Consider the following 19,542-nt stretch of genomic DNA (forward strand, 5'->3'; position numbering starts at 1 on the left):
GTCCCAAACGTAGAGGCCGAAAATTTATTTTGTCCCTTACCTTTTTTTCGCTACAAAATGGTCCCGAAGGTTTAATTTAGTTTTAAAACTGTCATTCGGACCAAAATGCCCCCTTCCCCTTCCCCAAGCACAAGCACAAGCACAAGCAGAAACAGAACCAAATGCAACAACAACAATGAATCAACAATGTAATCAAGCAGAAACAAGAGCAGGACAACAACAACAACAACAACAATGAATTAACAATGGAATCAAGTAGAAGTAGGAGCAGGAGCAGAAGCAGAAGCAGAAGCAGGAGCAGAACAACAACAACAACAATGAAACAATATTATCAATTAGAAGCAGAAGCAACCAGAGGCAACAATAATAAAAAAATCAACAACATAACAGAAGTAGAAGAAGAATAGAAGCAAAAGCAGAAGCCGGCGAATCACCCAAAACCACCATCACAGCGCTGATCCGCTATCACAGCTCCGCAATCCTTTTCTTCTTCTCTCTTCGCGCTACCTCGGCTCACCACCAAAGCCTTCCCTTGTTCTTGCCTCGAACCAGAACAATCCGCCATCGAGCACCTCCGCGATCCTAGAGGAGCAGCGGCGAGATCCAGCCACCGAACGACGACGAGCAGCGACGGCGGATTGGAGCAACGACGGCGGATTGGAGCGGCGAGATCCTTCCCCCTTCCCCCCGCGAATCCCTTCCCCCTTTCCCGCCTTCCCCGTTTTTCTTTTATTCAACGTTTTTTTATATAGTTAGGGGTATTTTTGGAATAAAAATTAAAAATTTGATAAAAATGTCGATTTTAAAACAAACTGAAATCTTCGAGACCATTTTGTAGCGAAAAAAAGACCGAGGACGAAATAAATTTTCGGCTTCTACATTAGAGACCAAAATCATACTTAACCCTTTTCTTTTCCCTCATATTCCTTCAAACCAAACAATGTGTTAGTAGCATTTGCTATCTTAGCACTGACGAGTCTATATGTTTGCTTAGATGAGGAATTTTCTGTTCTTTTGCAAATAATCATCAATTCTATTCTATCAAGTATCACTTTATAAATTGCATTTCCCATATTTTTTTATTTTTTATAATTTAAATTTCGAGTGACAGATGTATTGAAACAAAAGGTTAAAAGTACACTCTTTTTTTTTAATTGTACTATTTAAAAATCTCACATGATTTCTTGGTTTATGTGCAAAAAATTTCGCACACACAATACCTAGGGTCCAATTTGTTCATCAATCAAATTTGAGCACAAATCAAAGGTTAGGTTTTCTTTCCTTCACAATACCCACCCTTCGATTTGTGTACTATTGTTTAAAAAAAATTTAACTCCATATCAATACGATACATCTCAAGTCCCCAACAACCCATAACAACGCATAACACGTGATAAAAATTCATTAAAAATAAATGCAGGTAACATTCCTATTCCTTTTGTGGGAATTTATTTTGATCAAATCAGAAAAAAATTCATCATTCTTTTGCTTAAATTTAGGAAACATTCAAGAGTGCACATATTAAAATAATTCAGAATTAAGAACATGATGTTTGAAAGGGTGAATATACAAATAAAGAATTTTTACTATGGTGTTGAAGGGATTATTTTGATTGTTCATGCTTTTATTAAAGGTGGATACTCTAATAAAAAATTTAAATTATCTTCATGCGAGAATGCTTTTGTTGAGCCATTGGATAGTAGATTGTAAGGTTGGATTTTAGTATGTTATGAAAGAGTTATCTTTATTTAAAATATGACTAAAAAAATAAGTTAAAATTTAATCAAATATCTTTATGAGATATTTTTGACATTTTTATTGGAGTAAGTACCTTTATTAAATGGTGATTCTATGCCAAAGTTTGAGTTCTTTAAAATTGCAGTTTCTTCCAGAGAGCATTGTATAACAGCTGAAGAAGAGGAAAGTGTTTGAAAATTTATCAAAATCATTGAGAAAAATGACGCTATGTGGTTCATGAAGATGTTAGTACCGAATGCTTAATGTATTTTAACAATTCGTGTTTGAGGCCCAACATCCATGAAAGGAAAAACATTTTTAGCAATACAAATAAAGAACGATTTATTCTGTTTTGACTTTTAACTATGACTTAGGATTTATTAATTAAATAAAAAAAACTCAGGTTGAAGTGAAATTGATCCTTACAAGTAGGGGTGTGCATGGCCCGGCCCGGCCCGAAGATCCGGCCCAGTCCCGAGCACTTTAGGGACTAATTTGATGTGATTTCATCAGGTCTAGGGCCGGGTATGGGTCTCAAAAGTAGACCCGGTCATTATTTCGGATCGGGTCCGGGCCATAGCTCGTGTCACCCGAAATCGGCCCGGTGGCCCGGTCATCATACACAATTAATATTTTGTGTTATTAGTGATGGATGATGGTTATTATTATGTGAAATTTAAGTATTGTAAATCTTAATATTTTGTGTTATTAGTCATTATATATAAGACTATAAGTTAATGTTTTATGTTTAAAATGCATAAGACTTTAGACTAATGCATAATTTTGTGTTATTTGTATTGATTTAAATATTTGGTGTTATTAGGTAATATTAGTATTGATTATGGTTATACTTTAATTTTAGAGAAGAGTTACTTCTTATTATATTTTTCTAAGTAAATTTTACCATGTCAAATAATGGTTGGAGTCTTGGAAATTTGGATATTTTTACATGCTAACTTACAAGAAAGTATCAAGGTAATATAATGTTAACGGCCCGGTTTTTACCCGGTATAATCGTGGCCCGAAAGTGTATAGGTTTCATCGGGTCTAGGGTCGATTCGGGTCTAACAAATAGACCCGGTATATATTTCGGGCCGAATCTGGGTCACATCAAACCCAGTTTCACCCGACCCATGCACACCTCTACTTACAAGTACTCTCAAATAATTCAGAATCCAAGGCCTATATGTGATATTGAAATTCAGCACAAAAATTTATTAATATAATTTTGTGTTACATATTTATGAAGCAAAAAATACGTGGAGGTAACAAACATGAGTTAAAAAAGAATGTTTCAACTAAGTGGGTGTTGAAATAATGAAATTTAGATTTTAACCAAAACATTATTACAAATCGCAATTCACAAGACAATTATATGGACAAGTACTCCACTTATTATAAACGATACAAAAGTAGCTGTTTGTGCATTACATTGTTAAGCGTCTTAGACTCTTAGGCGTGATTATACTATTTGTGATCTAATTAGATCTATTACGTTGGTATCGTTTCGTATTTTATCATCTGATTCCTTGACTATAAAGTCAATATTTCATCATTTGATTGCTTGACTATAAAGTCAGTAGTTTAACTGTAAATTCTACCTTAGACATGAAAAATATTGTGACCAAATTGTTTGTCTTTATGCTGATGACTGGAGCGAAAAGATTAATAACTATGTTTCACCTTAAAAAACTCAGAAAAATAGTATTAGTAATTGTGTCACTTTCAAAAAAAAAAAAAAAATAGTATTTATGATTCTATTAGGTTAATGGCTCAAACGTAACTTGCTACATACCTTTTTTTAAAGGTAAGAACAAGATAAAAGCATAACATACAAATTAAAAAGGTAAGAACAAGATAAAAGCATAACATACAAATTAGTAGGCTAGTGAAAAAACTCTTTGGTATCCTTACTATTTTTCTGTTACAGTCAAATTACTGAATTATTTCTCATCAATTTATTCAATAATTTATTTTTCTTAAAATCAATTCATTTTTATTTCTTTTTCCCCTATTATGTGAAATGAAGATTATTTCGAACAATATTTTTAACTTCATTCATTTTCTAATTGAAAATATCAAATGTATTTTTTTCAAATATATAATTTTTAAATGTAACTAAGATAACAAAACATATATCAAAATAAAAAATCAAACAGTACCAAATCATACTTGGTTCGAGCATAATTCTTTTATACCTCCCCAAAAGAAAGAGAGAGCATTTCGCCTAATAAGCCATCGAGATAAGTGAAAAAGCATTACAAGAACCAATCAAAGCCGTTGCAGAAACACAATAGACCTAACAACAACAAATTAACAATCTCAGCAATAAAGGGTACAAATATATAAATGGAACAAAACTAAAAGTGCAAAGCTTGATCTTACACAAACAGCTGCACAACACCTGCCTCGAACTGCCTTAACACCGCTCAGCTGCATATGTGCATGTGAGGGAAATGAACTTGTGAATGTCAAGCCATTTCAAATTTTCAATCCAATATGATCAACGTAATATCCACATCTTGTATAGTCTAAGCTAGTAATATTCAGTATCTACCTACTAGACTTAGATGCTTTCTAATACATAAAGACTTAGATGCTTGGGTCCTATTACTGTAGTATGTTGCATTCTTGCTGCTTAGTTTAATGGCATCTGAATAAAATCCAATGGCTTTCTGCTACTGCTTGCCCTTGTAAACTAGTTATTTTCTATTTCCACCTTCAAAAAAAAAAAAAAACCTCAAAAGACAATGATAAATGCCATTTTTTCAAAATTTTTAATGTCATTTTTTTTTCTGAAAAAAAAAAAACAACAAACAAATGGACCAATGTTTTTCATGATAACTCCAAGAACGTTTCAAATGAATCAATTGATCTATGGTAGAGCCAGCATAAAGATGAAAGTTATCAAGCCATCAACCTACAAGTTTAGCTCAGTTAACAAATTAAAATACTCTCTCCTGAACAATTCATATCATATAAAAATACCATAATTGTTTCATTAAAACCAGATTTGATCACATAATTGTTTCTTAACACAATATTTTAGCTTTAATGAGATTCGAGCTTAAAAGCCTGAATATACCACCAAAGTTTCTCATTTTAATTGTAAAGTTTATAGGTTTATTATTTTTCTTAACATGATTATATGGGAACATGCAATTCATGATAGAGTATTCCAACTTTTTTGAGCATTAACCTGTGCAAATGTTTCTTGCTACTCTTTGGGGTGCTTGGAGATTGCGCAAGAGGCTAGTGTTTGATCAAAATCCTTTGGCTTTGAAGTTTGAATCAGTAACTATTTTTATCAAGTTGATTGCTTTGGTACAATATGCTTCAGGTATAACTGCATGAACACAGAAAAATGAGAAGATGTTTGCAAAATAACATTTGAGATTTCATCTAAGGCTACATCAGACAGTATGCTGCTGCATGGAGTTTACTTTAAATATGGGGGAAATGAAAACATCGAAAGACAATAAGAGTGCAGGGAAGCTTCACAACTAACAAGGATTCCCCTTGAATGATTAAATCACAACCATTTCAGCTTAGGAATAAATTAACATCAATGCACATATAATTACAAAAACAAAAAAGGAAACAATGATATATCCGACAAGCCACATATAACAGCCATCTAGTCGCCAAAAATGCCATAAAATAAGCAACGACAAAGAAAACACTTAGGTGTGGGTAAAGCAGAATAAAGAATCACAATCATGTGAAGATCTAAAAGCGTTAATATGGACTCGAAAGATGATCGAGAACAAAACACAAGTTAAAAAGAAAGAGATACAAACAACATTTTGTGATGTCTAACAAGAAGAATCTCACCAACTTCTATCCTTGCAATAGGCCTCTAGATATCATTTCACGAAAAAGTTTCTCCGCGTTATCATTTTCACCTTTTTCAAACAGAGCACGAATGATTATTTCATAAGTCACAGCATTTGGTAAGCAGCCATTGTCTTCCATTTTTGACAAGAAAGCCAATGCTTCATGAAGTAGGCCCTCTTTGCAAAGCCCATTTATCATAATAGTGTATGTCCTCATGTCTGGCCGATAGCCTTTAATGGAAAGATCTTGAAAAATCTCTTTTGCATTTTTAAGTCTTCCACTTTTGCACAGACCATCTATAAGTATGTTGTATGCATATATATCTGGATCAACGCCACACTCTTTCATTTGATTGAATAACATAAGTGCCTTGTCATGTTGTTTGATATTGAACAAAGCATCCAGCAAAGAACTGTAAGTGACTATATTAGGTTGACCTCGATTATGCATCTTTTCAAGAAGCTCCAAGGCACAAAGGATTCTCCTTGACTTTCCCAAGCCATCAACTAGAGTATTGTAAGTTACCGTGTCAGGAACCAAGTTCTTGCGACACATCTCTTCGAAGAGATTCAAGGCATCATCGATCATTTTACTCTTACAAAAGCCATTAATCATGATATTGTAACTCCGAACATTAGGAAACGGTCTACTCTTAGCCATTGTGTTGAATACATATTTTGCCTTATTTACCTGATTAACCAAACAATATCCATCCATTAAGCTGTTATAAGTAACCACATCTAGTTTCACACCATGTTTTGCCATTACAGCCAATACACTCTTAGCATCTTTGATCTTTCCTTCCTTGCATAGCCCATCAACCAAAGTATTATAGGTATAAACATTAGGAGTAATGTTTCTAAGCACCATATCACTTAACAAATCAATGGCTTCCTTATATTGACCCACAAGACACAATCCAAAAATGAGAGAACTGTATGTGATAACATTAGGAGAAATTCCCTTAGCAAGCATTTCAGAAAATAAATGAAAAGCCTGACTTACAAGTGTATCCTTGCAGAGGCTATCAATAATTGCGCTGTACATGAAGACATCAGGAGCAATGCCATACCGTGGGATCTTTCTCAACACTTGAATAGCAGCTGATGTGTGTCCGGTCTTACAGAGACCATAAGTGACTTGATTAAACTGAAATCCATGAGCCAGCACTCTGTCATGAAAGCGCACTGCTTTTTCAACTGAAATCCATAAGTTTGAGGGAGAGCTCTCTGCTCTCTGCTCCAAGACATAGACGACTAGAACTAGACGTTGCTATCTCTGCGGAAATAGTTTTCTCAATTTTTATCCGGTATGTACGCGATTTCTTACTCTTGAAACTTTGGAATGTTAAAACTCCTTTTAGAGAGTTAGAAAAAAAAAATTAGCATTTATGATTATTTTATATTTTTTATTTAAATTTGTTTAGATTAAGATTAATATTTTATTCTAGATCAGTTTAGATTTATTATACTTTTTAATTAATATTACTCATATTAGATTATTATAATATTAAAAAAAACTATTATAACGTTATAATTAAAACAAAAATAAAAAGTTAAAAAAATTAAAAAATCAAAATATATTTTTAGTATTAATTTTAAAAGACTAAAAAAATTAATGATCAAAACCAATGATAACTGAGCTTACTTTTCATTTGAAGGTTCATTTCTTAACACTTCAGGCGCCATCCATTCGGCCTGAACATGTTATAAAAAATGAATGTACTGCAATGCCAAACAAAGGCTTAGCAGCAAAACTAAATACGTGCAGAATACCGGAGCTGATCACACATATGAAAGACAGGAGTTTGAGGTAGAGATGAAAAGCATGTAGTTAACTAAGGCCCCATTTGGCAATTATCAGAGGACACAGACCTATTTGAAAAGGAGACACAGAGAAATGCACAAAGTTGGTCTTCCCTACGAAAAAATTTGTGCAATTATCTCTATCTCCCCTGTCTTTATATTTTTTTTCCAGAAAGGCAGAAACTCTTACCAAACAACAACTTTAGTAAATTTAATTATAACAAGCAAAATTCAAGTTTCATGTTTAGGCCTCAACAAAATTAAGAAAGATTTCCTCATTTGTTACCAGAAACCATTCATCGTAGTAGAGTGAATTGGTAAAGTCTAGAGAAGAGTTACAAGTTAGTTATGAAAGAACTGTTGGCTGTGAGAACAGTGCCAGCTACGATAGGACAGCTGTTAGTTACAGCTATCATAACTAACTTAAGAATGAACGGACTGTTGTACCTTTTGTACTAGCTTGCACAGGAAGCTACTCTTCTCTATACATAAGCACAGATTAGTGATAAATGTCTTATCTTTCTCTCTGAATTCTCTTTTCTTTCTCACTCTGTTTTCCTCCTTCTCTCATTCTCCCAAACCTTATTTAATCGACATTTTCTTGGCCTATAGAACTAGTAATTGTATTATAAATTGAACATAACAAAAGCCGATGCTAAAGATAGGTATTCATCATCACAAAAGAATTAGTATAACATCCCAAACATAATGAATTTTAAACGGCAAGAAGCTCCTGGTTTTCCAAATTTTTTGTTAAAAGATAATAGCAAATGCCTTCATTTGTGTATGTTTGTATATCTTCAGAAGAATATAAAGCACAACGAACATAAAATATATGCAGCAAAATATAGAACAACAACATGAAAGAACAAATATTCAGAAGGCAGAGGGTATGACACAGTATTTGAGCTTAGAAATGAGGATTATGACAGCTTACTGTTCCTGCAGTTGATCTGGAAGAAAGGAATGTACTGTGCTTCATTCATGATAAGCCAAAATCACATACCTATTTGAAAGAAAAAAGAAAGGGTGGAAAAAAAATTAAACCATATCTACAGGAAGCATTCAGCATGCTATCAACCATATTCTATCTTGTTTGAGATCAATTCATTTTATGTTTATTAGTGCAGTCTGAAGAGTGATTTTTGTGAAAGTAAGTAGCTATTATTCACTTCCATCCAAAACTGATTTTGAAGCTTAAAATCCAATGGTGGGTTCAACTAGAAATCAAATATGCTGAGAAAATATTAAATCAACTGTCTCGCAATTATTTCAAATGGACAAACTGAAATCAAGTATAAAGGAAAATTCATACTAGAGAACTTCAATATTGTCTTTGCCATGCTGCAACTTAACATGCTTGCGTGCACCTAGCAATCAGTAAGCATGGAACAAAGATGAAAATGTCAAGAATCCAATATATTCAACCACCAATTCAAGTTCATATCAGTTTCATGAAATAAGTTAATCAGCACTTAAGCAGAGTTCAACTTTTGATATTCAAAGATATTCTTCAAAAAGAAATGCAATTTCAAACTCTACAACATTGTTTCACTTTTAATTCTTTATTCTAACCCCAATCATCACTGCAGAGAAAATTTAGAAAACCCAAAGAAACAGGTGTAGAAACAATTGTACTTGGAATTAGAATCCCCAAATCTTTTGTGACAGGTGTAGCTAATAACAGACAACAAATCTCCAAACATGTTTTAATAATAAAAGCTTTTCAACATGATTTTAAACAAGAACAATATAATAATCCCTATATAGGATTTTTTAACGAGAAATAATGAAATAATTCAACCAAGCATTAACTGCTGAGTAACATTAATTATGAAAATGAACCAAGGTTTTAGGAAAACATTAATTACAACTAAGTAACATTAATTATGAAAATAAACATAATGTACAAATTTTCAATTGATTCTAAGAATTACAGCTGAGTAATATTAATTATGAAAAGCACAAAGGTTTTAAGATAATTCATATTTGAACCATAGTAGACAAATTCCTAGAAATTCCTTCTTGCACAGCCCTTTTTTTTTCCTTGAAAAATCAAGTGTAATCACATACTTTGTATACAGGTTTCTTCAGCTGTGATCAGATTTTGAAAAATAACAAAATGTTGAAATTGTCAACCAAAAAAAGTGGGGTCATGCATTTAGTAGATGTATTTGTTTTAAAGACTGGCAGTGAAAATCATATATCCATGTCATTAATCTTGCCACCGCATATCTTTTAGAAGAATACTAGGAAGATTTACTCAAATAAAGCACAGTTGCTCATCAAACCAATCATGAGCTCTTAACTACTATCAAGAAATCTTAAGCACAGTTACAACTAGGAATATCCACCGAAACAGGATCCATGATAGCCATGGTAACAAAGAGTAAAAAATCAGCCAATAACACAAGTTCAAAATTAATTCAATAACAGTGAGATAACCAAAATCAAGGTGATAGTGAGTTCATGGCATTTCCCAAATCCTCCAATAGATATAAAATTCACCAAGTTCTGTACAAATTTTGACAACAGAAAATTTATTAATTTGAGTTGATTTATTTCTCCTATTGTCTTTTCAATAAGCCTCTAACAATCATTTCATGAAGATATTTCAGTGCTTGTTCATTTTCACCTTTATCATAACATTGTATATTCTTGAGTTTAGGTGATAGCCTAAAGTACAAAGATGCTGGAGGTGTAGTACTATTATTGGAGTCCTGAAAGTGTTCGCCATTGTTGAATGATGGTGATAAAAAAAATTATTTGGAGAGAAAAATTATGATTGAATGATGATTATTGAAAATTAGGAATTAGAAGAATATGTGATGGAAAAATTAGTATTTGGAGGCAAAATTAGCGAACACTCAAAATGCTAACTGTTTTTTAGATATCAAACCAAATTCTAATTTAGAGATAAGTGACAATAATAGCATTATGATTGAAGATCCTTTGAGAAAATGGAAGCAAACACAGAAAATAAAACCAAGTGAACTCAATAAGAATGAGATTGATAGGTATCTGAAAGATCATGTAACAAAAGATTTTAATAGATTTGATATATTGAGGTAGTGGAGACGAAAGACACTCAAGTATCGTGTTCTTTCTTGCATAACTAGAAATATATTAGTCATTTATGTTTTTACTGTAGTATCTATTTCTACTGTATTATATATTGTATTAACTAGACTAGAAGTCACCTGACATTACTATTTAATTCAAATTCAATAATATATAAGACAACAATTAACAATATAATTCAAATTCAATAAAATAAAAATTAGTTACATGTACAATATAATAACTTCTTATAAATTGATTAGTTGAAACTTAACCTATGAAATTTTGCAGGAACTAATACTAGAAAATTAACAATAAATAACAAATTATCATATAATATTTACACAAAAATTATCATATAATATTAGTAAATTTTATATTTACATTTCATAATAAATATTAAATATTAAATATACTAGCGGTCACTATTTATAGCGCCAATAATTACCAACACCATCAATTTTTTCTTCTGCTCCAAGGTAGAACCGCAACTTCTCAATGACATAAAAGTTAAATTACCTGTGCCTACAAATGGTAGAACCAGAAAAGAACTCCATTGCAGATTGCATAACAAAAACTGAAAAAATAAATAAATAAATAAATAATACTATTCAGTGAAAATGAACAAAGAATTGGTTAACTATATTAAAATTTTCCCTTTCTGTAGAGTCTGAAACAACTCTTGATGACAGAGATATCTTCTTGTTGATAAACTTGCAATATCCGAAACACATTGTATATTCATACACTCTAACCATACAGCAAAATTATGCCCTTTGCAGTAACAAATGTTTATTTGGAGTACTGTTTTATGCAGCACGAACCACACAAGTTAGCATGGAAGTATATAAATGAAGAACCTAATTATAATGCAAAGATTGACTTTGCAAAGTTTATAGCAACATCAATATTTTATCCGTTTGAGATGAAGTGATTTTTGTTTGAGTTTCATGAGAAAAGTGAAGTTTAAAGTTTAAAATCCAGTGAGTATGATTCTGAAGAATTCTAGTGTCTCACAATTTATTCCGAATAGGCCGAATAGAAATCAAAGTATAAAGGAAAATTCACACTAGATAGGGACCTTCAACATAGTTTGGACTAATATAAAGCCAATTAAATTTATACATATAACACGGTGGATTGGTATTTACCCATCTGATTGAAAGTAAATAAATACAATAATTATGCAAAGAAATTCACCAAATAAAATCAACTGCAATTCCAAAGAATTCTATATTGTTTCACTTTTAACACCCCCATCACAACACCACATAACAAAACTCCAAGCCAGTAACTTCTTTTAAAATGCTAATAAACAGAGACTTAAGAGACAATGGAGTAATGTCTGAACAAGAAATAATGAGGTCATTTATCTAAGAATTAACAGAAAAACATTCTCCTAAAAAGTATTTCATAATGTACAAATTTTCAGCAGAAGCAATTTCCAAGCAATACAATTGAGTATCATTAATTAAGAAAATGGCCACAAGATTTGAGATAACTGAACCATATTAACCTTGACTCAATGTTGCTTAGGTTGATGAAAAGAGAGGACATGCATTCTAGAAGTGGGTTTTATTTTTAAGATGGAAGTGAAAACTATATAGCCTAAGAATAAATACTTAGTACCTACTTAAATTTCCTTTTACAACAATTCCCGGAGGATTTAATCAAATAAACAATAGCTCATGGTTGCTTATGATAAAACAGTGATAGGAATTATTTCGATATATATATATATGCAGTACCTACAAAGATACGGAAAAATAAGTTGCACAACAGAATAGCAGAAAACAAACAACAAAACAAAATTTTCAATCTTTTTAGTTTTGCTTAGTTTCTAGCATGATAAATATATGATCTCATAGAATAACAGTAAAGAACACTCCATTGCTATAAAGAGACCTTAAACACTAAATCTATAAGCTATATCTAAGAATATCATCTAAAGAATCAATAAAGTAGTGGAATTAAAAAGGTTAATAGCAATTGCAAAAATCGAAAGTGGAAAATTGATTGATGTTATGGCATTGCCAAAGTCCTCTGACCCAACAGACACAGAATTTACAGAACCATGATACATATTCAGCAACAATGAGACGTAATTTCAAATTGAGTTGATGTATATTACCCTTTTTTTTATCAATTCAATAAGCCTCTAGCAACCATTTCCCGAAGAAGTTTCTCTGCCATGTCATTCTCATCTTTTTCAAACAAAGCACGAATAACAGTTTCAAAAGTCACAGCATCTGGTAAGCAACCATTGTGTTCCATTTCCAACAGCAGGGCCAATGCTTCTTCAAACAAGCCCTCTTTGCAGAGCCCATGGATCATAATATTGTAAGTCCTCACATTTGGAGAACAGCCTTTAATTGAAAGATCTTGAAAAATCTCTTTTGCATTTTCGAATCTTCCACTTTTGCACAGGCCATCTATAAGTATGTTGTTTGTACGTATATCTGGATCGATGCCACACTCTTTCATTTGATTGAATAACATAAGTGCCTTGTCAAGTTGTTGGTTTTTGAACATCGCATCCAACAAGGAACTGTAAGTGACTACAGTAGCAGGTTGACCTCTATCATACATCTCGACAAGAATCCCCAAAGCACAAGAGATTCTCTTCGATTTGCTCAAGCCATCAATAAGAGTGTTGTATGTTACCGTGTTTGGAACCAAGTATTTACAACGCATTTCTTCAAAGAGATTCAAGGCTTCATCGACCATTTTACTCTTGCACAAGCCATTAATCATGATACTGTAACTTTGAACATCAAGTGACACTCTACTTTGGGCCATTGTGTTGAATACAAATTTTGCCTTATTGACCTCATTAACCAAGCAATACCCATCCATTAAACAATTATAAGTAACCACATCTGGTTTCACACCATCTTTAATCATCATAGCCAACACATTCTTAGCATCTTTGATCTTTCCTTCCTTGCATAGCCCATCCATCAAAGTACTATAGGTATGAACATCTGGAGTAATGTTGATGAGAATCATATGATTTAGTAAATCAATGGCTTCCTTAAGTTGGCCCGCAAGGCACAATCCATAAGTTAGAGTGTTGTACGTGATAACATCGGGAGAGATTCCCTTAGCAAGCATTTCAGAGTATAAATGAAAAGCATCACTTACAAGCGTAACCTTGCACAAGCTATCAATAATTGCGTTGTACATGAAGACATCAGGAGCAATGCCATACCGTGGGATCTTTCTCAACGCTTGAATAGCAGCTGATGTATGCCCGGTCTTACAGAACCCATTGATCAACGTCCCATAAGTAACTTGGTCGAAGTGAAATCCATGAGCCAGCAGCACTCTGTCATGAAAGTGCAGTGCTTTTTCAACCTTACCAGAGAGAGAGAGAGACCTTTAATGAGTGTATTCAATGTTATGGTATCAGGCTGAAAACCCGTCCTGAAAATCCTGGCCAACACAGAGAAAGCAAGCGTCATACGACCCATGCCGCAACAACAATTGATTAGGATGTTCAAAGTAAACAAGTCGGGAGCGATTCCCCTGGCTTGCAATTGTTGGAAAAGGGAAATGGTGGTGAGGAAATGGTTGGTCTTGGCAAGAGATCCCAAAATCTTGTTAAATTGGATGATGGATGGAGGAGGACGCATAGAGAGCATGCGAGTGAAGGAATCAACAGCTTCATCAAGCGATTGGGGATGAGAGTGAGAGTGTAGGGATGAAGTGGAAGGGAAGCAAAGACGGAGAGCGGAGTGGGGAACAGAATAAGGAGAGAGCTTTGGGATTTGAAAAGCACACCTTAACAAGATTCGTGAGAATGACAACATTATAGCAATCAAAGAGAAGTATGGTGGTAAAATGGAATGCGTTGAGTTGAAGAGTGCTTCAACGAGTCAGCGTAGCATCAAGCTTGTTCGAGGTGATTTGTTTCTACTTTTATTATCTTACTAGTCTAAGCCCTGATGCATTGGATCACATACTCTATTTCCATAAATAAGTTTTTTCTTTTTTTAATATTTACATTTAATAATATCAATTTTTTTTTTTGTGACTTAAAAGAAAATAAACAAAAATTAAGAAAGAAAAAAAACAAGAAACTGCTTAAGAAAGACAGTCCCGCTGAATACTACTCTCAAACTCCTTCCAAGGCAATGGAAGCTCCACTTGGGGAGAAATAGGCCTCATTGCAGTCTTTGCCATGATGTCTGCTACTGTATTTGCATCTCTCAAGATCAACCGAAGATCAGCACGCCATTTCCAAGACATGATATCTCGGATTTTTAACACCAAAGGATCAATAAACCCAGAGCAATCTTGTAAATTATTGACAATAGTAAAAGCCTCCACACAGTCTGTCTCACATATAATGTCTCTTTGTCCCGAGTCCCATGCTAAAAGAAAGCCTCTCCAAATAGCAAACAACTCTCCTTGCAAAATGCTACGACTCTTAATTGTTCCCAGACAGCCTCGTTGCCACCTTCCCTTCCAATCTCTGCTAACACAAGTAAAACCAACTCGAGCACCACTGCCAGGATAGCTAGCATCACAATTAATCTTAAAGGTACCCACTGAGGGGGGAATCCAAGAGCCACTAATGGTTGAGGGGATAGATAGTCGTTGCAACTCAAAAATATTTCGGAGCTCTTTTTCTAAGGACAAATCCATACCAATCACCTTGTCTGAGGTCCAATGCTCGTGAGGATGAAAGATCTCGTTATTTCTCGAACACCAAATCCACCAGAGACCAGAAAAGAATCTAAAGGGGCACTGTTTGCTATTATGTAAGAACCAACTCATCAAATCCATTGGTTGATCGGAGATCCCTAAAGCTTGCCAAACAAGTTGGACTTTTGGACAATCCCGAATACAATGTAAAACCGACTCCTGACTTGAGAAACATCGTGGACAGCTATACGTGTGCGAAATGCCCCTTCTAAAATGAAATGCTAGGAAGAGCCTCCCGAAGACATAGCTAGGCCAAAAATTTGTGCTTTTTCGGAACATGTTGACGCCAAAACCAAAGCCAATTACCCCTATCCTCCCAACTAAACATCTTCTTACTGAGCCATAAATAACCACTATGAGCATCATAAACCTTTGAAGCCGCACCAGTCCAACACCAACCGACCTCTGAACCAGCTTGAACATCTAGGTTGTAAGAATTAATGTTGCTCTGCAGAGACTGATTCAGAGGAGAATAGATATTCTCAAGGTTCCACTGTCCAGATTACCAAAGGTCCAAGATCTTGAGATCCGAATCAGAAATGTGAACATAATCCATCTCCTGACACAGTCGCCCCTCTCTTCTCCATTTAGAAAACCAAAAGTTCTGTTCCAAATCCCCAATGCACCAACTAAAACCTTCCTTTAGGATATCCCAAGCTCGACATATACTCTTCCAAACATAAGATCCCCTTCCTCGAGACCGACTAAAACAATCATCCTTAGAAGAATGATATTTCTCCGTCAACAGTTGAACCCATAGCTTGTTGGGATAGTGAAAAAGTTGCCAAACTAGTTTTTCAAAAAGAGCAATATTGGCACAAAAAGAATCTCTAATTCCCAGACCTCCAAACTTTTTAGGAGTGACCAACACTTTCCAGTTAACTAGATTCAGATCTCTAATAATATCAATTTGAAATGCCCATTTGTGTATAGAAATTATATGTATAATTTTGATGTCATTTTTTTTTCTTGCACAATATCAATCGATAACAATATGAACAATACCACTAACACTAATAATAATTAAAAAAACAAAATAATTACAAACACAGATTCTGTTGTTAAAGGCAATTTTATTTTTTATATTTACTGTATAATTATTATAATATATAAATATATAGCAATTGTAGAAATTTTATTTTTATTAGGCTTGTGAAAATAGAATATCCTTATACAAAATTTTTAACTAAATTAGTTTATCAACTTAGATAATAATCAGAAACTTAATTAATAACACAAATTTTAAAAGAGAACAATTTTTACGATACTAATAGAAATACCCTAAAATTTAATAAATATGAATATTATTTAAAAATAATAAAGATAACCACCAAAACTATTTTAATATTTCCCAAACATAATGTTTTAAGTTTAATAATACATGACTTTATTAACATAATAAACTTAGGGTATTATATATTTAGTCTTCTTATCTAGAATAAATTGAGTTTAATTAATATGTGTTCTAATTTCTAAGTGCACATGATAAATTTGTTATTAGTGGAAAGATTTTATTGAAAATATAAATATTCAAATTTTTAATGTATTTGTTTTGACTTCATTAAATAAAAATTTTTCATTAAGAATAAATTTATCATATACCTAAGACACATGTTAGCTAAATCTATAAATTATCAATTGAACAATATGACATTAGAAAATTGCATTTAAGGCATAACAACTACAGAAGCTATAAATGACAATATTAATAAAAATTTGATAGTCCAAGCAAACCAACTACTATTACATTAGGGTTAAACCTCAAAATCCAAATTATAAAACAAATCCACATCAAGAAAAAGATTTAAAGCATACACACAAACTAAGCTCCAAAATTTTGTTCACCAAATTTTTCTGCAACTTTAATAGTATTTAATTAGCTATCAGCACCAACCGAATTATTTCTCCATTATTGATCTTATTTTTATTTAGGTATTTTTAACTTGATTAGTTTCTAAACTGTACTTTCATGTCTTTGTCAATCTATTACACTAAAGTTCCAATCCTGAATGAAAGACCTTTTAATATTGAACGTTATCAAGTTAATTTATGTTGCTTTAATTGATTTGAATATAATTTGAAACTATGGTCTGGAATTGCAATTGCAGCCATATTTTGAGAAGCACAATAAAAATTGGTTTAGCACTAGCAGCATTAAAAAGCTTTTAAGATGGAACCAAAACAGAAAAAGGAAGTTATCCCAGGTGCAGTTGCAAGATTAAAAAGCTAGAATTCAAAGATAAATATGCTATATCAGGTTCTTGTCTCAAACTTCATGTTTTCTATTTATAAATGATGAGATGCACACTTATCAAATCCAAATGGATATAGAATAACCGAGAATGTGAACAAGTTAGATGAAGCTTCATATGAAGTTGACACATACTTTAAATACAGGAAAGCAAATTGTTTCATATATGCAAATCAATATTAGTTCAATCAACGCTTGGTTTTTTGTTACCCATGGAAATTTGGACCTTAGATTAAAGAAACATTCACTTGCTCTATATGACGAAGAAAATCAATGACTTTGTTTTGTCAAAGTTAATCGCATTTGTAAAATGCGCCTCAGTTAGAGCCTTGCAGGCAACTGCATGAACACAAAAAAACGTGAAGATGTTTGCAAAATAACTCTAGATATTTGATACAAAATACATTAGATGGCTACATTAGGCCGTAGTTACTGCATAGTAAAATGAAAATTAAAGATGATAATAACAGTGCAGGGAAGCTTAACAAGTAATTCCCTCGGAATAGAATTATGAATATAATTTTATTGAAATGGATCCCAAATATCAAAATATAATAAATTAAAATTTGTATTAGCTTTATTAAAATTTTGAGAAAATAAAAGTTTCTTTCGTTTAAAAAGATGACAAATGTCATAAACCTCATCGTGATGCATAAAAATAAAAGAAAAATGTCTATGTAAATGATTGAGTCTTTATCTAAAAAGATGTCCTAAACAAAAATGCCATATATTTAAAAGTGTAATGAATGAGAATTGGATGGAATTTAAAGAATATGTAGTTGATGGATTATTGATGAAGTTGCGTTCAAGGACATATTGTAACACCTTACCACACAGAGTCTTACGCTTAAGTCGTAAAGCAGATGTGACGAGATATTACGACCTCTAAAAGTAAAATACGTACATAAAAATAGTTGAAAGAGTTCATATCTAGGAACCTTGAAGAATAAGTTAAACAAAAACGAAAACAGAAAATCGTGTCACACTCGCAAGATTAATCATAAAACGGATAGGTGGGATAAAAAAAGGCTAAAAATATATTATACATATTAGAATTTCAAAACACAGATATCAAACTCCAGACTCGACCTGCGAAGCTAAGGCCAACAAGAGTATATATATATATATATATATATATATATATATATATATATATATATATAACCCAAAGTTTTTTCCAAAACATAAATAAAACACCTGTAGAGCCCAAAAGACAGTTCTTCGCTTGTAACCTCTAAGAGGACAAAATACAAAATATACATGCGGAAATTCTATATACATATATACATAGCCTAAAACAAAATATAACAGCCCAAAAGACAATTCTTCGCTTGTAAGGAGGGTCTCCAGACACTCAACAAGGTGTCTCTCGACCTGCATCTGAAAAACAATATAATATATATAGAATGAGAACCGGAGGTTCTCAGCATGGTAAAGGTACCCACATAGTTAATATAAAAAGTCCTGGAAAAGCCAAAGGCATTCCTAGAACTCCGACACTCTGATTTCAACTTAAAGATCCAACTAAACTAGAAATTAAGTAAGTTATCTAAGGTGTTCAAGTTCTAAATATAACTTTAACTTAACACTTCACTTTCTGTCTCCTCCAATTCTCCGAATCACCAGTGGAACACCCCCCTCACACATCCGCTAAAAGGGGTCTCTCAGAAAACATACACATACAATTTAAGCAAGGAAAACACAGATAGAGGTGCAATTACAGCAAATAGAACAAGTAGCAAATAAGCAGAGTTAAGCAATTAAACAAACCAAAGCAATGTATACTCAAGCAAAATATACAAATGCATATGATGTATGTCTGTCCTATGGTTGATGAATCTCATCTGTCGGTTATATAGCCAACCCGCCCTCGTAGTTAACCATTGGACAGTCCATTTGTGCACGCATCCTCAAGCTCAAAAATAATATTCAATGTTCTGAAAATCGGACCGGACCGGCCGGTCGAACCGGTTCAACTGAGAACCGACAAAGAAAACGATCCGGTCCAGTGTGTAAAACCGTTCGATCCAAAACCGTTACTAAACCGTTGAACCAGCCGGTAACCGGCCAGTTGGACCGGACCGGAAACCGACCGGTTCTTTTAAAAGCATCGTTTTCAGCTTTTTCTTTTTTTAAAAAAAA

At 33.1% G+C, this 19,542-nt stretch overlaps 1 protein-coding gene and 1 pseudogene across 1 annotated transcript; both read right to left on the reverse strand.

Annotated features, from left to right (window-relative positions):
• Window positions 1-3,924: 3,924 nt before the first annotated feature.
• LOC112750905 (uncharacterized) lies at window positions 3,925-10,634 on the reverse strand. Its single transcript, XM_072216945.1, has 5 exons — window positions 8,695-10,634; window positions 8,317-8,385; window positions 5,572-7,271; window positions 4,937-5,083; window positions 3,925-4,456 (listed from the first exon to the last, which is right to left on the reverse strand). Exon 3 carries the CDS (start codon window positions 6,619-6,621, stop codon window positions 5,578-5,580), a length of 1,044 nt encoding a protein of 347 aa, XP_072073046.1. The 5' UTR covers window positions 6,622-7,271; window positions 8,317-8,385; window positions 8,695-10,634; the 3' UTR covers window positions 3,925-4,456; window positions 4,937-5,083; window positions 5,572-5,577.
• Window positions 10,635-12,428: 1,794 nt separating this feature from the next.
• On the reverse strand, window positions 12,429-14,251 carry LOC140172947 (uncharacterized; annotated as a pseudogene).
• Window positions 14,252-19,542: the final 5,291 nt, after the last annotated feature.

Source organism: Arachis hypogaea, chromosome 15, assembly GCF_003086295.3.
Source record: "Arachis hypogaea cultivar Tifrunner chromosome 15, arahy.Tifrunner.gnm2.J5K5, whole genome shotgun sequence".
Classification (NCBI taxonomy): Eukaryota; Viridiplantae; Streptophyta; class Magnoliopsida; order Fabales; family Fabaceae; genus Arachis; species Arachis hypogaea.

Coding starts and splice junctions, on each gene's coding strand:
- LOC112750905 (XM_072216945.1), bottom strand. CDS start 6,621: ATGTACAGCGCAATTATTGATAGCCTCTGCAAGGATACACTTGTAAGT.